The sequence below is a fragment of the Sander lucioperca genome, chromosome 12 (genome assembly GCF_008315115.2).
Source record: "Sander lucioperca isolate FBNREF2018 chromosome 12, SLUC_FBN_1.2, whole genome shotgun sequence".
Classification (NCBI taxonomy): Eukaryota; Metazoa; Chordata; class Actinopteri; order Perciformes; family Percidae; genus Sander; species Sander lucioperca.
The window spans coordinates 13,107,005-13,132,135 of record NC_050184.1 but is presented as its reverse complement, the minus strand read 5'-3'; the positions used below and the strand labels follow the sequence as shown (position 1 = coordinate 13,132,135).

The window sequence follows — 25,131 nt, the reverse complement described above, 5'->3', positions numbered from 1 at the left end:
AGTAAACTTAAACCAAGCTTTAGGAGTAAACTAGTCCTAGGGTTATGTCTTGACCGGGAATATTTATCATTCTTTAAATTTTATGGGGTCACTATGACTCCTTGTAGTGTAAATGATTTGACTGGCTGAACAAGCATACATGTGGACACACACACACACACACACACACACACACACACACACACACACACACACACACACACACACACACACACACACTGCAGTGGCTGTGTTGAGATAGGATGACTTTCAGACTGGCACAGAGACAGTGCAGGTGTCAAAAATGACATCCACATACAGTAATACAACATAGGAGTCCCAAAAATCATCTGGAAAATTATATATAAAATATACATAAACAGCAATATCTGTGTGCTCTGTCAGCTGCTGTGATGGCCAAATGTGTGTTCGCACGAGGAAGACTTAGTAGGTGTATGCACTGAGATGACAATTAGTTGTAAAATTAGATCATGGGTTAATGTCGTCAATCGTTTCTTTGTTCTGTTGAAGCTACTTGCCTTGAAGCAGCGGTGATATAATTTACAAAACAATTTTTTTTTTTTTTTTTTTTTTTTTTAACGCTTACATGTTTATGTCCTTGGCAAAAATCCAACTCTGTATTACCAAACCATCATGAAATTCAATCATATCACAGGATTTAACGGGCAAACTTTTTACAATTTCAGAAAGGCCAACAGTGTAACTATTGTATTGCAGTTAATGACAAGCAGAAACTCTTTTGCCACAAAGCATGAACCTAAATGAGGAGACACAGTCACTGTTGAACTATAGCCATTCAAACCTTCAATGAGTGGCTGCCACATAGAAATGCAGCTTTTTCCACCTTGGCATAGTCAAAGGCAGACAGTGTTGATATATGTATTCATATAAATAACAAAACAGTACGGTATAAATATAAAGATTCTGTGTGTGTGTGTGTGTGTGTGTGGTGTACGCAAAGTTGTAAATGTGTAGTAGGAGTATAGGACAAGAGCGTGTGTGTGTGTGTGTGTGTGTGTGTGTGTGTGTGTGTGTGTGTGTGTGTGTGTGTGTGTGTGTGTGTGTGTGTGTGGTTGTGTGCGCTTGTGAGTCAGTGTTAGGACAGGGCAGAGGGGGGGGGGGGGGTTAGAGGTGAAGCTTTCCCTCCCCCACCTCGTGGAAGAGTGAGGTGTAAAACTCAGGCTCCAGTTGCTTGTTGCGGTAGCGCTGAACAATCTCAGTTATTTTCTGCTTCCGCCTCACGTGAGGCGGGTTGTACAAGTCACTTTCCAGACGCTTCCGTCGGCACACGTTGATGACCGTTTGGCGCACAAGAAACCCTGGGAGGGGGATATAAATACAGGCCAGAGTAGTTAAATAGGACAGTTTGGAGACAGTGTACAAAGGAATTTCATGAAACGGATGAATCCTATAACAACTAATGAACTTTAAAAATTAGATAAAAGTTAGTGAAGATAAAAAAAAAAAATGAGGGCGGGAATGACATTCCAACATTTTACTTACTGCTTTGTATTAAGTAAAATGAGTAAAGGGAAGTAAAAAAAAAAATGTTTTTGTAAAGCCAAAGCAACCATTAAACATAGCTTCCAACTTTGCCATCTGTTGGCCAAGAGTGGCATTACATAGATAAATGCTTAAAAGTATTTATTTTATGGTATTGCTACACATTTCCACTTGCTTTTTCTCTTAATTGAACTGACTGTATATTTTTTTCCCCCATGCATTTGAAACTCAAATGCCAACCATGAAATATGTATGTGTGCATATTAATATATTAGTAAACTCATCAATGATCCTAATAGATTCCCTGTGGAAATGCTGTTATGCATTAAGACTTGTCTCTTTTCTTTCTGATGAGGAAAAAAAGGATATGGGAATGATAGGGAGGGATAAACAAAGAGAGAGCCATATGAGCCATTACCTAGTGCTCTGCGGCTGACCACCATGCCGTCCACCAGGGGATTCACCATGCCAAATTTACCCACAGCTCCATGCAGCCGGATCCTGAAGAGTCCTGTCTTCAGAGGGTGTATGAAGATCAGAGGAACATCCTTTTCTAGTAACCCTGACCTGCAGCAGGAACAATTACACATATATTTATTATCAATACACTGTTTAAATGCACACATCGAAGGATCTGACAGGATTACTTTTCACTGGGATTGTATTTTATATTATTTCATGTGACAAATGATTGATTGATTGATTGATTGATTGATTGATTGGAAAAACAATGGGTGATGATGTAGGGGATTTACAACAAACTAGAACAATACATTAATATAATATTTGTAAAACACAATTCAAAACACAATAAAAGCACCACATTTATGGATGATGGCCTCGTTTATACGTTACTGCCAGTTAGGGCTGCCACCTCTTAGTCGATTAGTCAACTAATCGGTCGTTTTGGTCTTAGTCGACTAAGATTTCTTTAGTTGATGAGTCATTTTTTATGCTTATTCATGCTTAATTACTCATTTCCAAGAAACTTATGAGCACATTTCTGGTAAGCACAAGATTTAAAGTGGTGCTTTTGCAGAATTAATTGTGGAGAAACTCAGTTTTACAGATGGTTCATTAACTACATTTATATTGTGCTTTTCTAGTCTTAATCACCTCTCAAAGAGCACAGCTCTGTCGATTACATCAACTAATCGATTAAACGACAAAATCATATAAGTGTTAGTCGACTAAGAATTTCTTTAGTCGAGGACAGCCCTACTGCCAGTAACATGTACCTTGACAGATCAGTGGAAATGCCAATAGATTTTCACTCCACATAAAACGAAGTGTGTAGGCAGAGAAAATGGGTCCATGCCTGACTGGAATTCTTCTCTGGTGCTATTTTCAGCATTTTAATTGCACAAAATAGCTTCTTTGTTTGCTTTGAAAATAAAAAAAAACGTTAACTTAGCAATCTTCACAAATGCCAACTGCCCATTATCGTTCAATGTTCATGTTGTCATGTTGTATCATATCTCACACCTCCAGACAACACCCTCTCAAAAGTGCCATTGATAATTTGGTTAAATATAAGCCATTTAAATCTGTTTGACGCTTGTGATCCGTGGCCTCAGGAAATGTCAATCTATCACAGTCCTTACAATGAAGCTGCAGAGTAGCATGTTATCTCAGCCTTAAAAAGGGTGGCCAAAACAACTTGCATACGAATTAGGTTTCACAAAAACGAAAGGTTCCTTTAAGCCACTTCTCACTTGTAACTGTCGTCACAGCTCCGCCACAGTTCCTTTTCTCTGCCTGCTTTTGCACACACTGCATGTTGTACTTCCTGTTTTGCACTGTTTTCTATCCTGCATGTGAGAGCACATGCTGTTTTGCAGAATTGTTTTTTTTTTTTCTTTTTTAATTTTTGCACCTAATTTTGAACCATGTGTTCTCCATACTGGCAGCAAAGTGTTTTGAGTGTAAACTTCTCAATACCTGCAGGAAGTGCTGTTGCTCATGCTAGCTTCCAAGCCCGTGCTGGTTTCCGCCAAGAGGTCAGACAATGGGAAGTTCTCTGAAAACACAAACACAATGACATTCATGTACCTCAATCCACTGGCCACATACTTTTTACAGCCAGCTTTTAAGACTACAGAGGCTGCATACTTCATCCTAAAAGATTGTGTGTGGAGTAACTTACTGAATGAACAAGAGAACATGCTAGAAAAAGAAATAGAATAGAATCAAATGGCATGACATGACATGATGTGCTTACCGATATCATCAAAGCGCTCCACCCAGACCACAAACACCTTTGTCTCAGGACCCAGCGGTGGAAAAGACTTTCCAGTCGATGATCTCTTCGTCTTTACCAAAGGACTCTGTAGCTGCAGAAATAACACGAAATAACACGATAACGGCGAGTTTAAGCAAACGCTACATCAAACATTTAGAAATCCTAATCAGTGCTGTCTGCATACAGTTCAAATACACCAACATAAGCCAAATGTACCTTTTTGGCAGACTCCAGGTTTTCAGAATGGTTGGGGAACAGCTCCAGTGTGAGATTGGGTTGTTTGTGTAAACCAGGCATGACGTCCGCATTAGTGTCGGCCTCCACTGTGGAGTCACTGTGCACTGATGACTCCTCTGGGAAACAACAAAAAACAAATGGCAACTCTGTCACTCCTGAATCCCTGACTGGGTTTTCAGCACATACAATATCTATCAACTCATATTTAACGTAGTGATAACTGACCAGAATTTTCTGTTAAAGATGGAACAACAAAGGCAATCTCTGTTAGAGCATCGGCGTAGTATAAAACTTTCTTCTCCCCGTTGAACACCGAACCTCCTGTGTCCTCAGGAGTAGCTGCGTCCTCTACAGTGAAAAAAACAATACCCAACATGTAGATAAATAACAGATGCATAATATCTGCATTTGTCCAAAATCTTCCCCAGATCTAATGCAGTAGTTACCTCGAAGCTTACCTGTTTGTTGTATATCATTGCTGTCGGAGCAGGAGTTGAGGGACCAGCTGGTATCCAGGTGTCCCGTCCACCCTGGGTGGCGTCCCACTTCCACAGGCCAGCCCAAGGACAGCAAGAACTCCAAGAAGTGGGGCTGGACACTGGATGATGACTCCACATTCCTCAGGATCTAATCAGCCCAAGCACAAGAACACATCCATTCTTATTCAAAGATGTTTCTCAACCTATTAAGGTCAATATCTGTATGTGAAATTCAAGCCATTTTATTCCATTTAAAATACAAGCCAAACGTGTCAATCATTAAACGGTATACTGTTTCACAGAATCTGTTGCAAGTTCCCTTACCTCAGGGCTGCTTTTCTGTCCAGCCCTCACGTAGAAAATAAAGACTGTGTCAAATGGTCGGCAGGGAAGCAGGTCCAGGTAGCTCATGTCATCAAAAAACCCTGGTAAGGATGACTCCAGGCCAATCAGATGAGGAGGTAGACGGCTGTTGTTGGGCTCCTATCAATAATAAACGAATATACATACATTCTATATCAACTACATTAATAACAATACCATACATGTACACTACCGATCAAAAGTTAGGGGTCACTTCAAAATTTCCATTCCACTCCATTACAGACAGAATACCAGCTGAGATCAGTTGCATTGTTTTTTTTTAATCAGGGCAGCAGTTTTCAGATTACATTATGTGTTTACATAATTGCAAAAGGGTTCTCGACTGTTGTAGAAAGAAGTGGCTGATCTTTAATGCAATATCTACATTGCCCATTATCAGCAACCATTCATCCAATGTTCCAAAGGCACATCCTTTACTAATCTGATATCATTTTAAAAGGCTAACTGAGAAAACATTGGAGAACCCTTTTGCAATTATGTAAGCACATAATGTAATCTGAAAACTGCTGCCCTGGTTAAAAAAACAATGCAACTGATCTCAGCTGGTATTCTGTCTATAATGGAGTTGAATGGAAATCTCTAAGTGACCCCAAACTTTTGACCGGTAGTGTATATCTCATTAATACTTTATACATTACAGTATAATTATCAATATAACTTTTTTGCATCATTCATTCCACAGACCTTAACGTACAATATGTAATTTTCTGCCGCTAGGGGTCTCTACAGGGGTATATCAATATCTCAATGAAGACAGACTTTTTGATGACGTTGTGAAGTTGCTTGGACACTTAGGAGGTGGATGCATTATTTGGCTCTAGGCGCCCACGCAATGATTAAATTCACTCAAACGTTAGCATACAACCTCTTTGGACGAATATACATTTTAACAAAATGTTATACATCATACATATTATACCTTTAATTATAATCACAATGCAAAAGTACCAATTTAAGTTAGGTATAAGTAGCTCAAGGACTTGTATATAATATCTGATATTGGCAGAAAATGATTTTCGCAACTTTAATCCAAGAGACTTTCTCATCGGTCACGATCAGACAAATTATCTTTACCAACCTTGAGCGCCTCCAGAGACAGAAAGCCAAAGTGGGAGAGGAAGAGGCGTGCTGTCTGGAACTCCTGTGCGGGAGGAGGGGGTTTGCAGTCGGTCTGTGGGTCAGGGTAAAGCTTGGACTTCCAGATTTCCTCGCTGTGCCGCTCCAAGGCGTTCTCATACTCTATCTGCTTGGTCATCAGAACACGAAGCTTGTCATGCTGAAGTTCCAGCTGAAAAGAAGAAGGAAATAGGGCAATTTTAAGAGACTTGGCGAATGAGTGGTACTCGATTGCATAAATCCAGCATTAACCCACAACGACCATGTCCCACAGTCCAAATACTGTCACCTTCCGAAGTTGATGTGAAAAGAGTCAGTAGTGTGCACCAGTGCTTTAAAACATTTAATTGGAGAAACCATTTTATTAGCAAAACCTGTACAATCTAATCCAATACAACACTCTCTTCAATAAATTCAATCTTTTTAAAGCTTATAATGTTCACTTTCTTAACATTGTGTCAGAGAGTTGTTGATTCTGCTCAGCGGCCATTTTTCAGATTGTGGTTATGGATTAAAAGCTACATATTATTTGAAGGGTATTGCATTGGATTGAGAAACCGCACATCATCTAAGATCCTCGTGTGTTCCACCAAACCAGATGATTTAACCCTTTTTTCCAAGAGACACCCAAGTGGAATTTCCTCTATCCAGCAACTCACGTAGGGGTAATTACTCATCGGTGCATTTGTAGCTCTCGAATTCTCCTGCCAGCCCATACAACACACCTGAATTTGTATAATAACAAATATGAGTAAATGAATTTATTGCGTGGCTATATTTTAGCCATGACAACAAACCATCTTGTTTTGGCCTGTGCCCAAAGTGGAATCATTTAATTTGTAATTAGTCATAATGTGGTAGGGTTCAACAGGATGTCAATCTCACCTCTTTACTGACAATGTCATCCAAGTCAGGAATACTGACATCAGCTTTGACAAGAGGTATCTTATCCACCTCTTCAGGGAAGGGCCTCTGCTTGACGTTGTACTTGATACCCACACCATTGTTGGGTGTTGGACGGGCCTCGGGAACAAACACCTGCTGTAGAGGGAGAGAAGTAGACAGATATGGAGCATAGTTGTGTTATCAACTAAACAGATCGGGAGATTATACAAAAGCAAGACTCTAGCACATTTCAACAACATTTCTGAAGTGGTACTGGTTTTGCATTGTTGTCTTTCATGATGGCAGTAAACTAGTATGATCTCACCCTCTGATTGGCCCAAGCTCCTCTGGGCTGGTGAAAAAGCTGCATGGTCCAGGCATGTCTGCCAGCTGTCCCTCGGATCAAAACTGTCACTGATGGACTAGGGTCTGTGAGGACAGAGATGCTCTCATTTATGGAGAAACAGGATGGCCTGCAGGTAATTTAATTTACTTTCGCAGTGCTTGGTACAAGGCGGGTGATACAGTCTCTACTTGTACATTAAAAATGAACTAAGTAACACCTTAATCATCGTTAATATCTCAATAAACTGGTATTAAGGCAAAGGATGGATGATGAGCTACTGACTCTGCTCATTGCCGAGAGGTTGCTCCAGCATGGCGAGGATGACCGAGTTGTCCAGGACAAAGTAGCGGAAGTTGCTGGCTCCTGTGGCACTGAGTCTGGCAAACCGAATCAGGGTGTCTTCGTTCAGCAGGCTGCAGGTGGAGGCAGGCCCGCTGGGGGAAGGGAAGGCCCCCAACACCTGCATGATACTGGGGAACACCACAGCAAACAAGGTCAATAGAGACAAGGCCATTTTACTGCCTAATAGTTGCACGAGTGCTGTGTGGCGGTTCAGCAGAAAATCTGGGAAAACTGGTTCACTGTATCAGCAGTAAAAAAAAAAAAACAATTACATAATTTCAACTTCAACCAAATTACAAAATTCCTTCTGGAGTCAAAAATAATGTAAACGTGATATTCAAATGTATGGCTAATAACATTTTATTGTTGATTTGATTAATCAACTTTGTTGTAACTTTTTCTTTTTTGTGAAAATATCTAGAAATACCCATGTCTGGAAGTGGCTGCTCTCTGGTAACAGTCAACAGACAGACTGACAGAGTAATGTTTGAGTAATATAGCATCAAAGAAAAGGACCACACTATTCTGCATCAAAACTGACTGAACACGACACTTGCAGCTTAGTTTTTAAGCTTGCAATGATTGTACTATGTTTTTCTTTTGTTATTTTGTAGGTTATCAGTTAGCCAATGCCCTGACAAAAGTTACATTTTATTATATATATATATTTTATAGTGTTTATTATGTGACTTGCTATCTGGGTCACGGCAAGCAGTTCTAATTGCTACAGCTGATTAGCCAACTGACGTATTGTCAGTTTGCGGGCTATTTCAAGTCAAGTAGAACCTTATTTGTCCTCAAAGGGGCAATTGGTTTTGCAGCAGTGACCACACAGGATCGATACAAATATTACAATAAATAGCAAAAAAGAATTGTCAGCATGCAAAGCAACATTAGCTGTACAAATGTGCTTTTCTACAAAGGACATTTGTTTGCTAGCTTGTCAACAACCATTGTGCAAATCAAGATAAGTGTCTATGCTTGTAGATAAGAAGGAGACGTCACAGCTAAAAAGCTAGTGCTTGCTGCAGTTCCCAGTTCATATCTCTTCTGTGTCGTTGTCATACACTGCTCTCTGGCGGTCACAATGACACAGATGATGGAATGGTGATGGTTACGGTTTTAAATAAATGTATTGCAAAAAAGTTTTGAGTAAAGAACAAGATAAACAAAAGAGCACTTTGAAAAAAATATACGCTTTGCCTGTACGTACAGATTGTTATGTTGAAAGTGTTACATAGTATATTAACTATTTCACCAAACTGTAGTTTCAGGTCCATACTGAAGAAACTTTGAGGAATCTCACCAGGACAAAGTCGCCTCAGCAGCGTCCTTAACCCTCATCGAAGCTGGGTTGTGCTCCTTCTCCCCTTTATGTCGGACTTCCTGTTCCTGTCGGGACTTGCTGCCAGAGATTCCCAGCTCCACAATCTCCAACACCTCTACCAAACAATCCTGATCCAGAAAGAAAAAGGGGTAGGGGATGGAATCTCAGAGATAAATGAGGCTAAGACTTAAACACAATTGCCAACAAAATGTTGCTGTAAAATTCAGAGTAAATATTGTATCTAAGAGAAATGGCAAATTTATGCAATTATCTTTATGCTCTTGGTAGAAGTTGAATTTTACCAAACAAAATTCTATCCCTCTCTAAGCAAACAAAATATCTGAGGGAAATCTTAGTTCAGTCTTTAAACATACCTTCTCATCCAGCATGTCAGGGTGTTCTGTGAGCCACACACAGAGAAACTGGAAGGCAGCTACAATCATGGAGTGCAGGTCTCGGGACTGAAGAGGAGCAGGACGGCTACACTGGTACACGATGTACCCACATATAGAGCTGACAGCACGTTTACGGTCTGAAGAGTCCACACCCACCTTTACCTGGTTAAGACATATACAAAAGATACAGTAAAATGTATTACATGAGCTAGATTACAAAAAATGTCATGCACTTGTGACATTTTCTGTAGGCTTGGGTGCGTAAGTGATTGGTTGTTTTACTCAATTAAGACACACTTGATTATTTGCTGTTTTAAATAAAAAGTTTTAAAGTTACAGAACTAGCATTTATGTAATTTAAATAATATCTATGAAACCTCTGTTACCTTTGCCTCTTCTTTCTCTGCTCCTCAGCACTCTCACACTCAGTTTTCATATATTTACAGTTTATAGCCAATTACTGTCTATTTAACTAAGGTGACCTTATTTAGAAACTGAAACATCTCATAGCAGGTGCACCAGTTAACTTCTCAAATAGAGGTTTTTCTGCAAACCTTGCTCAAAACAGCTCTGGTTTTATAAAGTGATAGAGTTGTTGTTGTTGTTGTTGTTGTAGAGCAATGCAATGGCTTCTGCTGGTTGAGATATGGGTGAAAGACAGACAACAGTCTCACCATTGCCTGGCCAGCTGGTAATGATTGTAGATTGTTACACTGAGGGCCAGATGTACGTACATTTGCGAATGTAGCGTTATAAGCGCCATGTCCAACCTGCAGAAAGTGCACGCTGTGATACTTCAGCTTATGTTACATTTACCAAACCTGCAGTTCATCGGGTAATCAGCGCCTTTCTCCGCCCACTATAACGTAAATTGCGCTGTAGCAAAGCGTTAAATACTTGTGCTATGATACGGCTGAGTGCAGACTGCAATATTCCCACTGCTGATGCTATGAGTGTTTGAAATGATCCTGATGCCAATATTTGTAATGTAGCGAGGAGTTTAACAACTGCTGGAATGGAATGTGAACGCTGAGTCGGGGATTCGATGTCATCTTTAATGTCTTCCAGTAACTGTAATATTGCACGGCTGCTTAATCTGTAACGCCTAATGATTTCGTGTTCACTCAACTGAAAAAGTGTGATCCTCGTGGCAAAAATCTTTTCAGCTCGTCTCCTTGGCCTAGGTCTTTGTCTTGCTCGGATTGCTGCTGCCATTTCACCAGGAGGCAAACGCGAGGAAACCCGCTTGCGGCTGGTTTACACCTGCTTTTAAGAGGCGGACAATTTTCACCGCAAAATAGAGGCGTGCTGTCACGGAGGTGTTTGTACATACCGCGGAATACATAATTAGGCAAACTTTGCGCTTCTCCTCCCATCTCTTTATGGGAATCTCCCACTTTCCCCTTGACCCTCCGTGAATGCATATGCATGACACAGAAAAGCGCAATTTGCCATTTTCAGTCCCCGCGACAGGCAGTCTGCGCTTTTACCTCAGTGCGGCCTGTTTGTACATACCTTGCCATGCTTTTACGCGCGCGCTGCGAAACAAATACGCCTGAAGTGGGCGCAAAAGCGTTAGTACATCTGGCCCTCAGTCTCTGTAATGTTTTGACATTGTACCTTTACCTTGGCAAGCCCAGCCAGCAGCTCCAAGGCAGCCAGTGAAATGCTCATGTCTTGCCTCCACTGGGAGTTGAGTCTCTGAGTGACCAGATGAATGCTGCGCACCAGCAGGCCTGCCGCCGTATCTGGAAGAGCTAGACCATATAACACCCCAAAATACCAAACACCGCAAAGAATAGAGCAAAGCATGATTCAGGCAAAACAGCTAAGGTATGCAGGACAGCAGGATAAAATGTCCTGGATGCAGAGTTATTAATTATGTCTTGGTATTAAAAACATGCATTAGAATTAAGTTTGAAATAAGTACAGCACACAATGTTTAGAGAAATTCAGATAACAATTAAATGTTTTATATGATGAAATATAGAGAGTAAATAAATTGCTGAGGAATAGGGCTGAGCAATATAGTTTTGACTTTGAAGGAAAATAAAATTGTATGTATGATATAATCAAACCGGACTAAACTAATTAATTACAAGGCCAATGTGATAAAAATCCAGACGGTTAAAAATAATACTGTGAAAATTCTGTGAAATAATAATGAAATGCGTCGAATTTGTAACATTAAAGGATGGAATTTCTCAGAATATGTGGAGCTGCTTCATGAGGAGCTGTCACTTATAAAAGAGGGTATCAAAGACCATTAAACCATACATCAGTTTAAGATAGCGGTTCGATACCGGTTAAACGGCTCAGTAGTGAACGACATGCTAACATACTGAGGGATTCTGTGTTTTTAGCTGAGGTAGACCACAGAATATGAAGGATGGTGCATGTGGATTTCAAATTAACTGATAAATATTCTTTCTGTTCCTTTAAATATTTAAGAAACTTTAAAGAAAAGAAGCTCCAAAGTGTTAGATTTGAGAATGGAATTTGGTGTGGTGGTAGAATGGGTTAGCAACCCCGGCCACAACAGTTTATCAGTGTTTTAAGCCCCCAACGTCTCCTTCCAGGCACCGCTGGAAGGCACTAGGATTAGGCAATGGTTATGGTTAGGGTTAGGTGCCTTGAAGTCAACGGTCACAGCGCTGCCTGTAAGGAGACGTTGGGGGCTTAAAACACCATCGAGCGCCACAACAAAGCAGTCAAACTAGGGTAGCGTATGTAACAACTGTCTCCAGACCTCTGCCCACTCTGAAATCTTGTGTTTCCTGTCCAGTACTGAGCCTCACAACACAATAACCGTCCTGTCCCACAGGAACCCACCCTCCCATTTCCTGCTGGACAAAGTCGCCGATAAGCAGCCCAGTGTTCAGTGAAAGTAGATATAAACTTGTGGGTAAAATTAAATGAGAGCGGCTATTATTTATAAATAAAAATTGCCTCTAACATCACAATGTCCAAGACATTAATTTAGTCAAACATCGCTCAGCCCAACTAAAGAAAAGACAACGTCTTTGAAATGATTTTGATTAGGCAACCAATCAATCAGAGAAAATTATGCAATCAGCAGGCACTTCATACATAACAGTGCCAAACTGTTGTTCAACAGCACAGCATCACAGCAAATAACTTTGGTATCACCTACAAAGACATTTTACCCAACGCTTCTTAACTCTGAATACCACTTTAACCACGTTAGCTATAAAGAACAAATGTATTAAATTCAATTAGTTTTGCATTGATCAGAAATAAGGTACTGATCACATAAAATAATGTCCCAGCATGTTATGCACAATCTGAACAAAGCTGGCAACATTGTGTTATTACAGCGAGCACAAGTATATATTAGTTTATATGGAGAAGCTGTGTGTCTTACCGTAGTCTCGAAGCAGGGCCTGGGCAGGACGCTCAGAGTCTGGGCTGGTGGCCTCTGTGCTTCCCCCGCTGGTGAAACTAATGCCACTGTTAGTACGGCTGTGGCTCTGACTTCTCACAGTCATGTGGCTCCCATCTACACTCCCCTACAACCACAGAAACACAGCAATATTGAAGTCCAGTGCATCACGCTGCTTCTAGCATTATAAAATGTTAATTGTTGCAGCTGATCAGCAGTGATCTGAGTCTTACTGTTTCAGTCTGTGCACCTATGGACTCCAACAGTGCCGAGTCTTGAACAATATTTAGCATTGCACCTGAGAGAGGAGGGGTGTTCAACAATTACACAATACATAGAATAATAGACTTTAACATAGTCCAAAAATGGTTTAAATAATTAGATAAATAAGATGTGAAGAAGCCAGTAGATACCCAGGATGAGCTGTGTGTTAGTGGTGTCAGTCTCAGTCTGAAGTGCTCCTATGAGGACATTGACAAGACGTAGCCTCAGGGACAGGAAAGACACAGGCTGGTCATGAGGCCACCCATCCTCCTCATTGAACTTTCCTTCCAACAGAACCTAAAGCACAACATCAACATGGTAAAGAACCCAGCGTACTTGTATGGTGGCTTTATGGTTTATACGGAACTGTACTACTGAAATGTTTCAACAAGGATTTCACATAAGCTGCAATGACAATACATGATTCGATTCACACTGCAAACCCAGAAACATACTGAATGCTGCACTTAAGTGGTAGATTTAAAAAAAAAAAAAAAATGCAGATACCAAAGCTGTTACCTCTGATTTGATGTTGCCAAAATGATGCGGCAATGACAGCATGGCAAGCAGGATGTTTATAGAGGCTCTCCTCAGGTCGGTAGGATTAACATACATCTTAAATTTGGACAGCTCCCTGTTAGAGAAAAACGAACAAAAGAATATTCTTAAAACCCTCTAAAGATAAATCTCACTAAAATCATATGATCTGAGAATGTTATCCAGTAAATACAATCTGCTAAGTGCATGGTAACCAATCCCAAACCAGTCTAACCTGTCTGGTACAATAGTCTCCAGGGCAGCTATGAAGTAGGGCACCACCACATTGATTCCCTTTAGGTCAGTACAGAAGAGAGAGGAAGAGTTGAGAATGATAGAAGCCAGAACTGGTCTGCAGATAAAATCAGAGATCTGGAGACCCTGAATCAGGACCATGTAGAACCTAGCAGGAAGAGAAAGAGGAATACTTAGTTAGTAGTTAATAGTTTTGCAGTTCAAACATTTTAACATTCAATGAGACTAAAACCACATGTCCACAGTTAGGTTGATGTTAGTTTCATAAAAAAAATTGTCATGATAAAAAAAAAAACAAAAAAAAACACTTGACTAAGTTACCTGGACAGGTAAACAGGCAGAATATCTTCTCCAGTTTTCTTGCTACAGTAGATGCGGCAGAGAGTCCCGCAGGCCTCAGCTCGTCCTGCCTCGTAACTCTCTGGGAACTCGTTGGCGTCAAACATGGGGTTGGACACCATGGAGTCAGTGGACATTTGGGATCCCTTCCTCCTCAGCTCCAGACCTACTTGAGTGGCTATCGCTGTAGAGAGTGCAAAGAGACAGAGAATGAAAGGACCCTGAGTTGTAATGTGGTCAGTAGTATACATGCATGTATGAATACCAAGCAGACATAGAAATGTAGCTACTATATGCACACTACAATAAAAAGGAAACAGTAAAACATTTGGAAAAAAAAGCACCATAAAAGCAGACATTTAATCGCTATCACAACAAGAGTATCAATGACTGCAAACACACGCTCACATCATTTAAAAGCACAAAGGGAACTCTGACACAAAGAGTTTGCCATAGAAGTTCTACCTATCACTGGCACAAAGTATGACCAAGTGTAGCGTGCTAGTAATAAAATGTTTCAGCTGCAAGATCACAAGGCAAAATCCCTGTGTCAGCTCTCTCACTGTTGCAATTATATGACTGTCAATCAAGGTAGAGAACATTCACTTCATGCACTGAGGCACCAAACCAGTAAAAATCAAAACTCAAGTGAACTGACAATACAAAGGGAAATGATAAATAAAAACAACATAAAAGCTGAACTTGAGGGAGGGGTCTGAAACTAAATAATAAGGATTAGTGTGACCCAAGGGAAAAGAATAATGAGAACTTAAAACAGGGTTGCGTTGTCACAAACTGGCAACGTTATGGTTGAGACAAGTGGTCAGTTGGTGAAACCCATTCCATCACCTTTGGAGAAACGCTGAGAGAACGCTGGTGAACTTTTATATATGACAAGCAGTGGGAACAGAAAACAATGGCGATAATGGCGATGATCATGAGGAACTTAACTAAAAAGCAGGAAGACTTGTCAAGAAACGCAAATTAAGTGAGGAAAAAAAGCTGCTGTTCCTACTTACAAGATTTATAAGAAAGGAGAATTTGGATAAAAGAGGCTGCAAGATAACAGAAATAGTGGAGAGACACAAAATCAAAGCAGATCCAATATTTTGGGATCAATTCATATCAGGCATGAATTGTGTGTGTGTGTTTTTTTTTGTTCTCCTCAATACATGACTTTTGACCCATAACAACTCTTTAACATTAATCAGACATGGTAGACACGTGCAGAACACTACACCCAAAAGAGAAAAATAAATGGAGAGCCAATGACAAGCCAAATTTATTAAGTATGTTATGTGCTGTCATTGACTCCTCTAGCGATGATTCTAGCAATAAAATGGCTGTATGAAGTCCTTAACATATGTCTATATGCAGTTTTAGCTAGGTGTATATAGTTGGTAGATGTAAATGGATTAGAATCAGATGGAAATCTCATACCAGGCCACTTCTAACCAAGCCCTCCACACACAGAAAGGCACAAAGAAGTTTCAGAGAAAAAGGTGAGAAAACGAAAAGGATATCCCAACGACATACAGTAAAAAAATCACGGACACCAAAAAAAAAAACAAAAAAAAACGGGTAACTCCACAAAAACACGTACTTATGAACAGCAACGAAACACCCACCTGCCCATGCATAAAAGGAAACGCTTTTAACCATCGCCACACTTCTTACCGGTCATGCTGGGGTCTCGGCTGAGGCCGCTGTGGAGCTTACAATGGACCAGTGCAGCGTCGAACAGCCACTGGCCGAACAGATTGAGGATGCTGTTGACCTTTGGCCGCGCTGGGGCCGGCAAGGGCCGAGTCTCCCAACTGCTCTGGTTGGGGCTGGAAAGCAGGGTCGGGGAGGATGAATTTTGCTGCTGCTGTTGCTGCTGGGATGCTTTGGTTGGTTGACTACCACTGCTCTGCAGGGTGGGGAGGGATATAGGAAAATATCTGATTAGGCTGTCGACAACATGACTAGTGCAACTAATAATAATAATAATAATAATAATAATAATAATAATAATAATAATAATTTATTTGATATAGCAGCTTTTACAGACAGAGTCACAAAGTGCTTCACACAATAAACATTTGTTAAAACACAGTAGGATCCAAAACAGAAAATAAACAAGCAAAAACAAATACAATACCAATGAAGATAAAAGATTAAAATACTAAAAATCCAAAATTACAAACATTAGACAAAAGCTAGTTGAAACAAGTGTGTCTTCAGCTGCTTTTTAAATGCGTCGACCGAGACTGCAGAACGTAAGTTAATAGGAAGTACGCTCCACAGAGTCGGAGCTACCACTTCAAAGGAACGGTCACCTTTAGTTCTCAAACAAGTGCGTGGGACCACCAGTAATCCCTGGTTAGAAGACCTGAGTGACCTGTTAGTAGTGTACGGATGGAGCAGGTCAGAGATATAAACAGGCGCCTGACCGTGCAATGCTTTACATGTAAGAACAAGATCTTTAAAATTGGATCCTGAACTTGACTGGAAGCCAATGTAACAAGGATAAAACAGGAGTGATGTGCGACATCCTGCTGGACCTGGTCAACAGCCTTGCAGCAGAGTTCTGGACCAGTTGTAGACGGTCCTGGGACGACTTGCTGAGACAGGTGAAAACGGAGTTGCAGTAATCAAGCCGGGATGATACAAAACCATGAATGATCATCTCAAGTTCAGATTGCGAAACAACGGCTCTAAGTAACTAACAGATCACACAAAGCAAAAATTAGGTAAAAAGAAGATTATTTTTTTGAGATTTCTTCACTTAAAAAGGACAAAACAAATGGCAGGAAAGGTGATCCACGCACCGATTTTGACATTTGAAAATGTGTCACAAAACTATCAGCCCTGCTCTGTTTATAGATCAACTTCAAACAATGTTATAGGATAACAAAATTCAAATAATACAGACCTCAACTTTTTCCAACGCTGCACTTGCTATTTTTTATGTTAATGTAACACTTGAACTTACAGTTGAACTCTTGCTTGTGGTTTTGGTGACCACTGTATGCCGTTGCTTGCGGCTGTGAGGGGGGGTGGTGTTGGTGATGGAGGGGGGCGGAGACATGCTCATTCTGTTGACTGGGGTGGGCGGGGCACTGTCAGCTCTGGGACGTGATATACCTGTCGACAGGAAGGTAAAATGAGCTGGGGACTAAGGTTAGTGTTTTTCCCCCCCAAAGCAGGGAGTAAAAAGATTTTTGATTAGCAAACAAGAAATGAATCTTCATTCCTCCACTTTTCCAGTGGACAGAACTTGTTTTGGTTAAATGTAATCATTTGAAGCCATTTTCCAGTTTCTAATGTTAAGAGAGAGAGAGAGAGAGAGAGAGAGAGAGAGAGAGAGAGAGAGAGGGAGAGGGAGAGAGAGAGGGAGAGAGAGAGAGAGAGAGGAAAATTAAGTGGCTTTAGAGTCTGTGACTTGATCATGGACAATATTCATCCGTAGACATGCAAGACAATGGTTAGAGACGAATCAGCAATAGTTATCTATCCATCTTGATTTACTTTGGTACCCGTCAGAGACCCCTTGTTGAAGATCTTGTAGGTTAATCTGAATGCCTGGAACAATCATTTTTGCAACGGCAAGACTAAGCCCAGTTGTTAATATCATCACCACCAATAAATAGACTCCATCATATGCCCATCTCATTTTATGATGCATCAGCTAATGTCTGTACCATGAGAGAGCCGCACTTGACAAAAAGGGAACACCCTCTCCCGTACATCTCTCTTTTCAACAGAGACACCTACAGCGTAAAGAGAAAAATCACACTGACATGTTTCTATTCAAATGTTTCAACAGGGATTACTGACTGACATCCTCCAACTTGATTTTACTCAGGAGTACTGCCCAGAATAACAACTGGAAAAGAGTAAAACTGTTACAAGAAATGAATGCTTGGAATCGCTGTTAAATAGTTTAAAAGGACTTTCAGAGCATATTACAATTTTCAATACTAAATTACTATAATTTACACTTCTGTGTACCCTTTTTCTAAACAATATAGGTGTTATAGATTTTTGAATGCATTTTTCCTATCCTCCAGCCACCCATTGGTATCCTTTGATTTCACTACGGTAGGAAAATGTACTTGCATCAACTTGAAAATTGCTTGAGATCACAATAAACACTATGTCTGCTTTTATTTTTTTTTCAAAGTAACATCTCTTTTGCATGTACTGCAGGACAGGCTTTGAAAATCAGTCTATGCAAAAATTATTTAACAAAAGCAAAAGCATTTCGGATGTAACCGGTTACCCTACTAAAGCAGGTAGCTGCCTAGGAGGTAGGAACAACATATTTCAAAAATCTAAAAAAAAAAAAACATCATCATGCATTGCAAAATGAGCAGTACAGTTAACATGTTTTGTTGTACTTTTCACTAAAAAAGGTGCAAAACACTCTGAGCTTTTCATTGTCATTCTTACCTAAGAAGGCATCCACTAAGCAGCTGATGCCCCGCATGGCCCTGAAGAAGATTTGGGGTAGCTGTTTCAAACATGGATGCAGCACCACTTCATGAGGGATAGTGCTGGAGTTAAGAAACTGTTCCTGAAACTTTGGAGTGGTGCTCACTATCGCAGGGTTGCTCAGGTCCACTGGGTTGCTAATAGAAAACAGAGAAACAAGCAGATTTATGGATTAAGCCAGGAGTCTTCAACGTTCTTTAAGCCAAGGACCCCTTAACTGAAGGAGAGACAGAGCAGGGACCCCCTATTACATATATTGTATTAAATGAAGTTACATATTAAACTGGGCCTACAATAACATGTAGGGCGGCCTAAAGCCTTTGAAAATGTATACCCCTTTTTTGCATAGAAAACTAAGCTATTAAAATAATAATTGTTGGCATGATTTTATAAATCATGTTTTAATGTTAAACATACATGTGGAACAGTGAATCCTCAGGATGAACCGTATCTGTTCATCTTAGTGACTACCATACCTATAGGCCAGTTATCATCAGTGAGGTATTTTCACAAATAGGTTGATCTACATTTGCTAATAATATGTTGGATTTATGTTAAGACATTTCTTTTAAAAAATTAACAATAATTTGGTGGCCCCCCTGCAGTAACTCCTCAGACCCGTCCTCGGACCTCCTGTTGAAGATCTCTGAATTAAGCAAAAATCTTAGATTTTTTTTTAAGACATGAGAGTACATAGAAAGGAGAAATAGTTGATGTAAGAGGGAGATATGAGGTACTTCAATGATTTTTTTCAGGTTATAACCCAGGAAAATGAGGGTTTATGCACCTAAGCATGTGGAGAAAGCGGTACCACGTCTGTGCCACACAGTCATTGTCCATCTCTAAAGGAATCAGGCTGGCATCTTCATCAGGAACTTTAAAAGGTGGGAAAGATGGTCCGTGGGTAAAGCGCAAGAGCCTGGATTGAAGAAGTGAGACAGGAATGTACAGATTATCACACACATAGTAGAGAATACGCCAATTATTTTATTATTTTCCTACTGTCATTATTACAACCATCAATATATTTCCCACTTCAGAGGCAACTACTCTTGGTTTAAAATTAGGTTTGCTTCTCCTCTCTGTAGACACAGGAGTTAAACAGGTTAGACAGGCCAAGTGACCAACTATCTTAACACTTGTCAAACAACTCAACAACAACCAAAATCACTCTCAGAGACAAACTGTATAAAACCTTTATCAGCGCTAAATCAAAGTTGAGTTGCCTTTCTAACCTGGAGGTCAGGGCACAGGCCACTCTGCTCCACTGCTCTACAACAGGAGGGTGGTGTCTCCAGTTAGCCAGCATCTCCCTTGCTGTCTTCCAATATGGTGGCGTGGGAAAGCAGCGGGTACATGCCAGTAGCCACACCTCAAACAGCACTGCCATCAATTTCTCTGCAAGTTTCTCTGCCACCCCAACTGAAAGATGTTAGTGGATTATGTATATTAGTAATCATCATTCATGACTAAGTAAATACAGCAAGAAGGGTTCCATAGGACGGGGCTGGGCATACCTCCGACTGTGGGCGCGGCAAGTAATGTGTCGTTGATGCGAAGCAGAAAGAGCAACAGCACCTCCCAGGTTTCCCTCACCATGGAAACGGACTCTCGTGCCAATTTCTGGACTGCAGTCAGAACCTGCTGGCAAAGCCTGATGTGGTTCAGACTGTGGTGGTCAGGCCTAGAGGGAAATATGGAGTGTTTGAAATGAGGGGATAGAGAGGAAATCAGAGAGAGAGAAGGAATCAGAGAGAAAGTGGGAGCCGCAGTCATTGTAAGTGACATCAGTAGTCAGAGATATATGTAGGGTGACAAAGAGCCACAAACATAGTGCAAAAACAAATGTATGTAACAACAGCTAATGGGAGAGTAAGGCTCACCTGTGAACATTTCTGACATACCTTGGTACAAAGACGTTGTACAGATGTTTGAGGATGGTTTGGACGTACATATTGGGCTCCTTGACCACAGGCTGAGGCATTGAGTCCCTGGGCGACACCAGGGCCATCATCCAGTCTGTGTACACATCCACACACAGCTTGACAGTGTCCCCCTCAAGGGGGAGGGTGAGGCCATAACACAGCACCTCCATGGTCCACTTCACCTAGGAACCAAACCGTTTTCATCAATTTATGTGAATGTTTTTAAGTTATGAGTTATTGGTTTATTTTGTAGCATTTCACTATGTAGCATATTGCTGTCAAGGAGTCCTGTATCCCACTGCACATGCCACAGAGACCATGACAGCTCCCAAAACATATTTCAACAGTGCCATATTCTGCAAGTACTGTTGCTTTGTGTCAGTCTGCACTATATCAAGCATGGAGCATATGGAGCATAAGCATTTAAGCACATCTTGTTTACTGTCTCATATCAAGGAAGGCCAAAGGTTTAGGGCAAGATGATGGCAATAACAATACACCGCCTCTCCAACCCATATTTTATTTAGTTTCTTGCTAAATCAAAAATAAGGCCGGGTATTCAAAAGACAAGTGACGCATGAAAACCAGATCATCATTCTCCAGTCAGTGTTACACTTAAACATTGGCAGCAACAGTTAAGACAGGGGATGTCCCAATTAATTATGTTGTCTTGCCCATGATCCTGATTCAGTATCTGCCAATAACAAGTCCAATCAAAGATTTTTTTCTACATATACAGCTACTTAGCCTAAAGTCAACCTTCATTAAAAGCCTGCATAACAGCCCTCCCTTGACAGTTTCCTGCAATATTTTGTATATTCATGAAAAGAGGAGAGTAAGTGTGGATCAGTAGCGGCAGGAAGGTTTATCTAAGCTTTATCCTCAGCGAAGTGAAGTTCAAGCAATGGCGGTACTTTAGATGTATGGTGCACCTGAGAAAAATTGCTGACATATTTTGACCCCAACCCAGCTCCTCTCCACATCCCTTCCCGATGCATGCTGTCAAATCATTAATTGAAACTGCTGGCTTGCTGTGAGCTCTGCAGTTCTCTTGATCACAGCGGCGTATTAGTAGACGTTCCAGTGTTTTCTCATAGCCAATACCAATCTACCAATCCTAGGGAAGGACTCAGGACATCCCTGTTAAACACACTGTTTTTTTATCATTGAATATATAGTGTGTGCTAAATAGATATGAAAATAACCATTTAAAAAGTATTATTTTGCAAAATCCACACACAGCATGTACAGAAAATAAACATACACACATAGGTACAGAAACACTTTCGTTAACATGGTTGGTGAAGTAAAGGGAGGGGGAAGTGTCTGTTGTGTTTCAGGCCTAAACCTCCTGCAGAGAAAGGAGAAGCTATCTCTGTAGCACTCCATCAGTCATGCTTTATATGCTAGAGTAGCTTCACCAAAGATACTCTGAGTAAAAGACAAATGACAGCCAAACTGTGATTTGCCTAATGGCCTTTAAATGGACTTTGAGAACATGAGAAAAAAAAGGACTCTGGTCTCATGAGACAAAAAAAAAATAAACTCTTTGGCTTTGATGTCAAGCATTACATCTGGGAAAAATCAGGGTCTACACTCATACTCTCATCCCCACAGTGAAACATGGCAGTGGTAGCATCATGCCACGATTTTAACGACAGGAACTGGGAAACTGGTAAGGATTAAGGGAACCCAAATACAGAGAGGTCCTTGAATAAATCATGCTCCACGGTGCATGCAACCGCGTGACACAAGGCACAAATCCAACATAGCACTGGTCTTTGTACCAAAGTTGTCCAGCAGCCTAGCTAGAAGCATGATAAACGGAAACACAGAAAAGCCTGAATGCGGATCAAGCAAGGGAAAAACTGCCCAAATCTTGGTGTGCAAACCTGATATGACATACTCAAGAGGAAGTACAGCTAACGGTGATTGTGCTTCTACAAAAGTACTGAAAGAGGTTTTTTTTTTTTTTGTTTTTTTTTTGGGGGGGGGGGTTATACATTTCCAAACATCATATTATTTCCATGTACTTTGCAATGATTGGGTATAATGTTTGGACTTAAAAAAAAAAAAAATCCATTTTATCCAACTGAAACATACAATAAGTGAGAGATATGCAAATAGCACAGTGTAGTTAGTTTACATTGGTTGCCACAGTAATGACACAGATATCTGTATGTAAAATAGAGGTGTCCTCTGAAGGCAGTGGTCAAGACCAAGCAGTCATTGTATTTTTGATTCTGAACTCTGCTGTATATTTAAATAGCCACTAGTTGGTGCAGTAACAGTTTACATATGGCACTTAAGACAACACAAGCAATGTAGGAGGCTGTTCCTTAAAGTTGATTACTGCTCAAATTGCAGCATGTCATATCAAACAATGACTGTGCAGAGCGAAAATAATTTTAAATTTAAGTTTATTCGCTGTGGTGACACTAAGCAGTGTGTCCACAAATAATATTTGCATCACATTCAAACAACTGATTTTAGTAGATTCACCTCAATTGAAAAGCAGCTACAGTAGCTTGGCAGACTACCAAGGCATTAAAATGATATGTCAAACATTGTATAGTGCATACACGGACCAAAGGTGCAGCAGTGTTTCTCACCTCCTTGTCTGTCTTGAGGATGTTCTCTGTGGCGACAGGGCTTACAGCTGTGCCCAAAGGCTTGACCACAGCATTTGCCACCTCCGTGCCCACGCTAGTGGGATAGGTGTGCAGAACACTGAGGTGGCCCTGGTCACTCTGCACCACCAACTGCAGCGAGCGCCACTCAGAATACATGCTGCTAATGTCTATTGCACTCTACTCACACCTCCTGCCTCCACCTGCAGACACACAAATCCATAAGTTAACTTCATATGGCAAGTTAGGAAAACTATGAATAGTCTAATATGTAGCACCAATACAGGCGTGGCTTTGTTGTGAGAATACTTCTCCAAAGCTGTCAACATGTAACCGTGCTGACAGAGAAACATACACACCTCTTACAGTGCGATACTCCTTTTGATAATCGTCTTGAGCTTGACTGCTTGATGGACTATCAAAGGTCCATCAAGTAGTATAACTTTAACATGATGTACCTTTATCCTTATCTTACTTAGCTAGCTAGTGTGTTTTGGTGAAGGTAAAATGCAGGATTAAAACGTATTAACGTTACGTTAAATACATTTGCAACAACATTTAGAGATTAAATATATCAAAACCATTGTCGTTTGGTACACTGCATGCATAACGAAATAAAGAGCGTAACGTTATGATAAAACATTATAAAAGAGTCTGAAGTAATGTTTACTGTTGTAGCTAGTTAACGTTAGCTGTAACGTTAGTTTGACAATAAACATGACCTATCAACAGCCCAGGTTGTTTACCATTATGTTCATGCTAACGTTATGTTCTGTCATTCCATATATAACAAAAAGTATCAAGGCTGGCATTAAATAACATAAATTAAATACTAGCTGTCTTTAATGCCCTGTAAGCTTAAACTAAGTCAAGGACCACCTCGGTCGGTAACAAGCATGGATGTATAATAATAAGGTAACAACCCGAAAAATCACAACCAGGAAACGGTTCTGAAAATGATTAGCTTGCTAACGTTAGCTAGCATTGACATCAAAACATCTTCCTCATCTTGCTGATGACATAAGCTGAAGTTAGACGCTGGTTGGCTTCTGTGTTACATGACTGTCACTCTGGATAAGACAAAATGCTGTAGTTAAGAAATGCCGGCGGTTGTATGCGCTAACTTATCAGTTAGTTATCTCCAACTACGTTGTAGTTGAACCGACGTTGCTAGCTAGCTTAGCTAATTTGAGGTGCGCTAGCTCGTTCGTTGACATTAGCTGAGCTGGCTGTCATTTTGCTAGCTACACAACTTTGCAAAGACGCTAACGTTTGCTCACTACCAAGCTAAGTAAAGTTAACCATGTTTTTTTCCATTTACCTGAACGAACTGGAAATGTTGTCATAACAGAGCTCTGAAACTCGCAGTTGTTTGTGCTATGTAATCTGGACTACACCATAACAGCGCCCATCTTCGCAATGTCAAGGCTTGAATATTGCAGTTTGATGAGCTAACGGGAAACAGGATACGTAGATTGTCGCCCCCTAACTTACTGTGCTGGTACAGCAACTGCATCAGATCTGATGCTGCCTTCAGGTGCTTCAGGTGCTCCTGGTGAACTCCCGTTCGCTCGCTCGCTTTCTTGGCGCCCATTCAGGTGATCCTGGTCAAATATTGTAACAAACTGTATTTGTCCTCATAACTGCTAACGTTAATTGTTTAGTTTTACAATGCAATGGAATTATGATGATCGTCAGGAGCTCTGATAAAGTTCCCTTAAAGGTACCTAGAAGTAACAGGATGTTCTAAATAAAATAAAAAAATAAATTAGATTACGTTAGGTGAGACTTAGTAGATCATGTAGAATAATTTTGGAAAAGGTTTCACCATAGGTCCTCTGAATGACAAAATGTCTTAAGCATGTAGCCTTGCCTGATTTCATTCTGGCGCTGCAATTTTAGAAGACAAAAACTAAGATGTAACCAAGGTTAAAGTGATAACTCAGCTGACCAGTTGAAGGTGCTTTCGTTCACCTGCAGGTGGAAGCCTTGATACACAAAAGTTTCCTATTCTATCACTCAGTAGCCAAACTGTCAGTGTAG

At 40.6% G+C, this 25,131-nt stretch overlaps 1 protein-coding gene across 13 annotated transcripts; it reads right to left on the bottom strand.

Annotated features, from left to right (window-relative positions):
- Window positions 1–1,042: 1,042 nt before the first annotated feature.
- On the bottom strand, window positions 1,043–24,608 carry LOC116040816 (Ral GTPase activating protein non-catalytic subunit beta). 13 transcript variants are annotated; one of them, XM_036008418.1, is made up of 32 exons: window positions 24,410–24,608; window positions 23,071–23,291; window positions 20,438–20,640; window positions 20,051–20,217; window positions 19,769–19,955; window positions 19,321–19,452; window positions 18,492–18,670; window positions 17,741–17,809; window positions 17,032–17,183; window positions 15,732–15,966; window positions 14,037–14,238; window positions 13,696–13,863; window positions 13,443–13,557; window positions 13,073–13,220; window positions 12,893–12,957; window positions 12,642–12,786; window positions 10,877–11,013; window positions 9,236–9,418; window positions 8,841–8,989; window positions 7,475–7,662; window positions 7,172–7,275; window positions 6,847–7,002; window positions 6,621–6,686; window positions 5,924–6,133; window positions 4,786–4,944; window positions 4,441–4,609; window positions 4,208–4,330; window positions 3,962–4,098; window positions 3,725–3,836; window positions 3,445–3,523; window positions 1,922–2,070; window positions 1,043–1,319 (listed from the first exon to the last, which is right to left on the bottom strand). In XM_036008418.1, exons 2-32 carry the CDS (start codon window positions 23,245–23,247, stop codon window positions 1,126–1,128), a joined length of 4,659 nt encoding a protein of 1,552 aa, XP_035864311.1. In that variant the 5' UTR covers window positions 23,248–23,291; window positions 24,410–24,608; the 3' UTR covers window positions 1,043–1,125. The 13 variants fall into 13 exon arrangements, with proteins under 13 accessions (XP_035864311.1, XP_035864312.1, XP_035864313.1 ...); XM_036008419.1 differs by having other exon boundaries at window positions 6,847–6,999; XM_036008420.1 differs by having other exon boundaries at window positions 10,883–11,013.
- Between the last annotated feature and the right edge of the window lie 523 nt (window positions 24,609–25,131).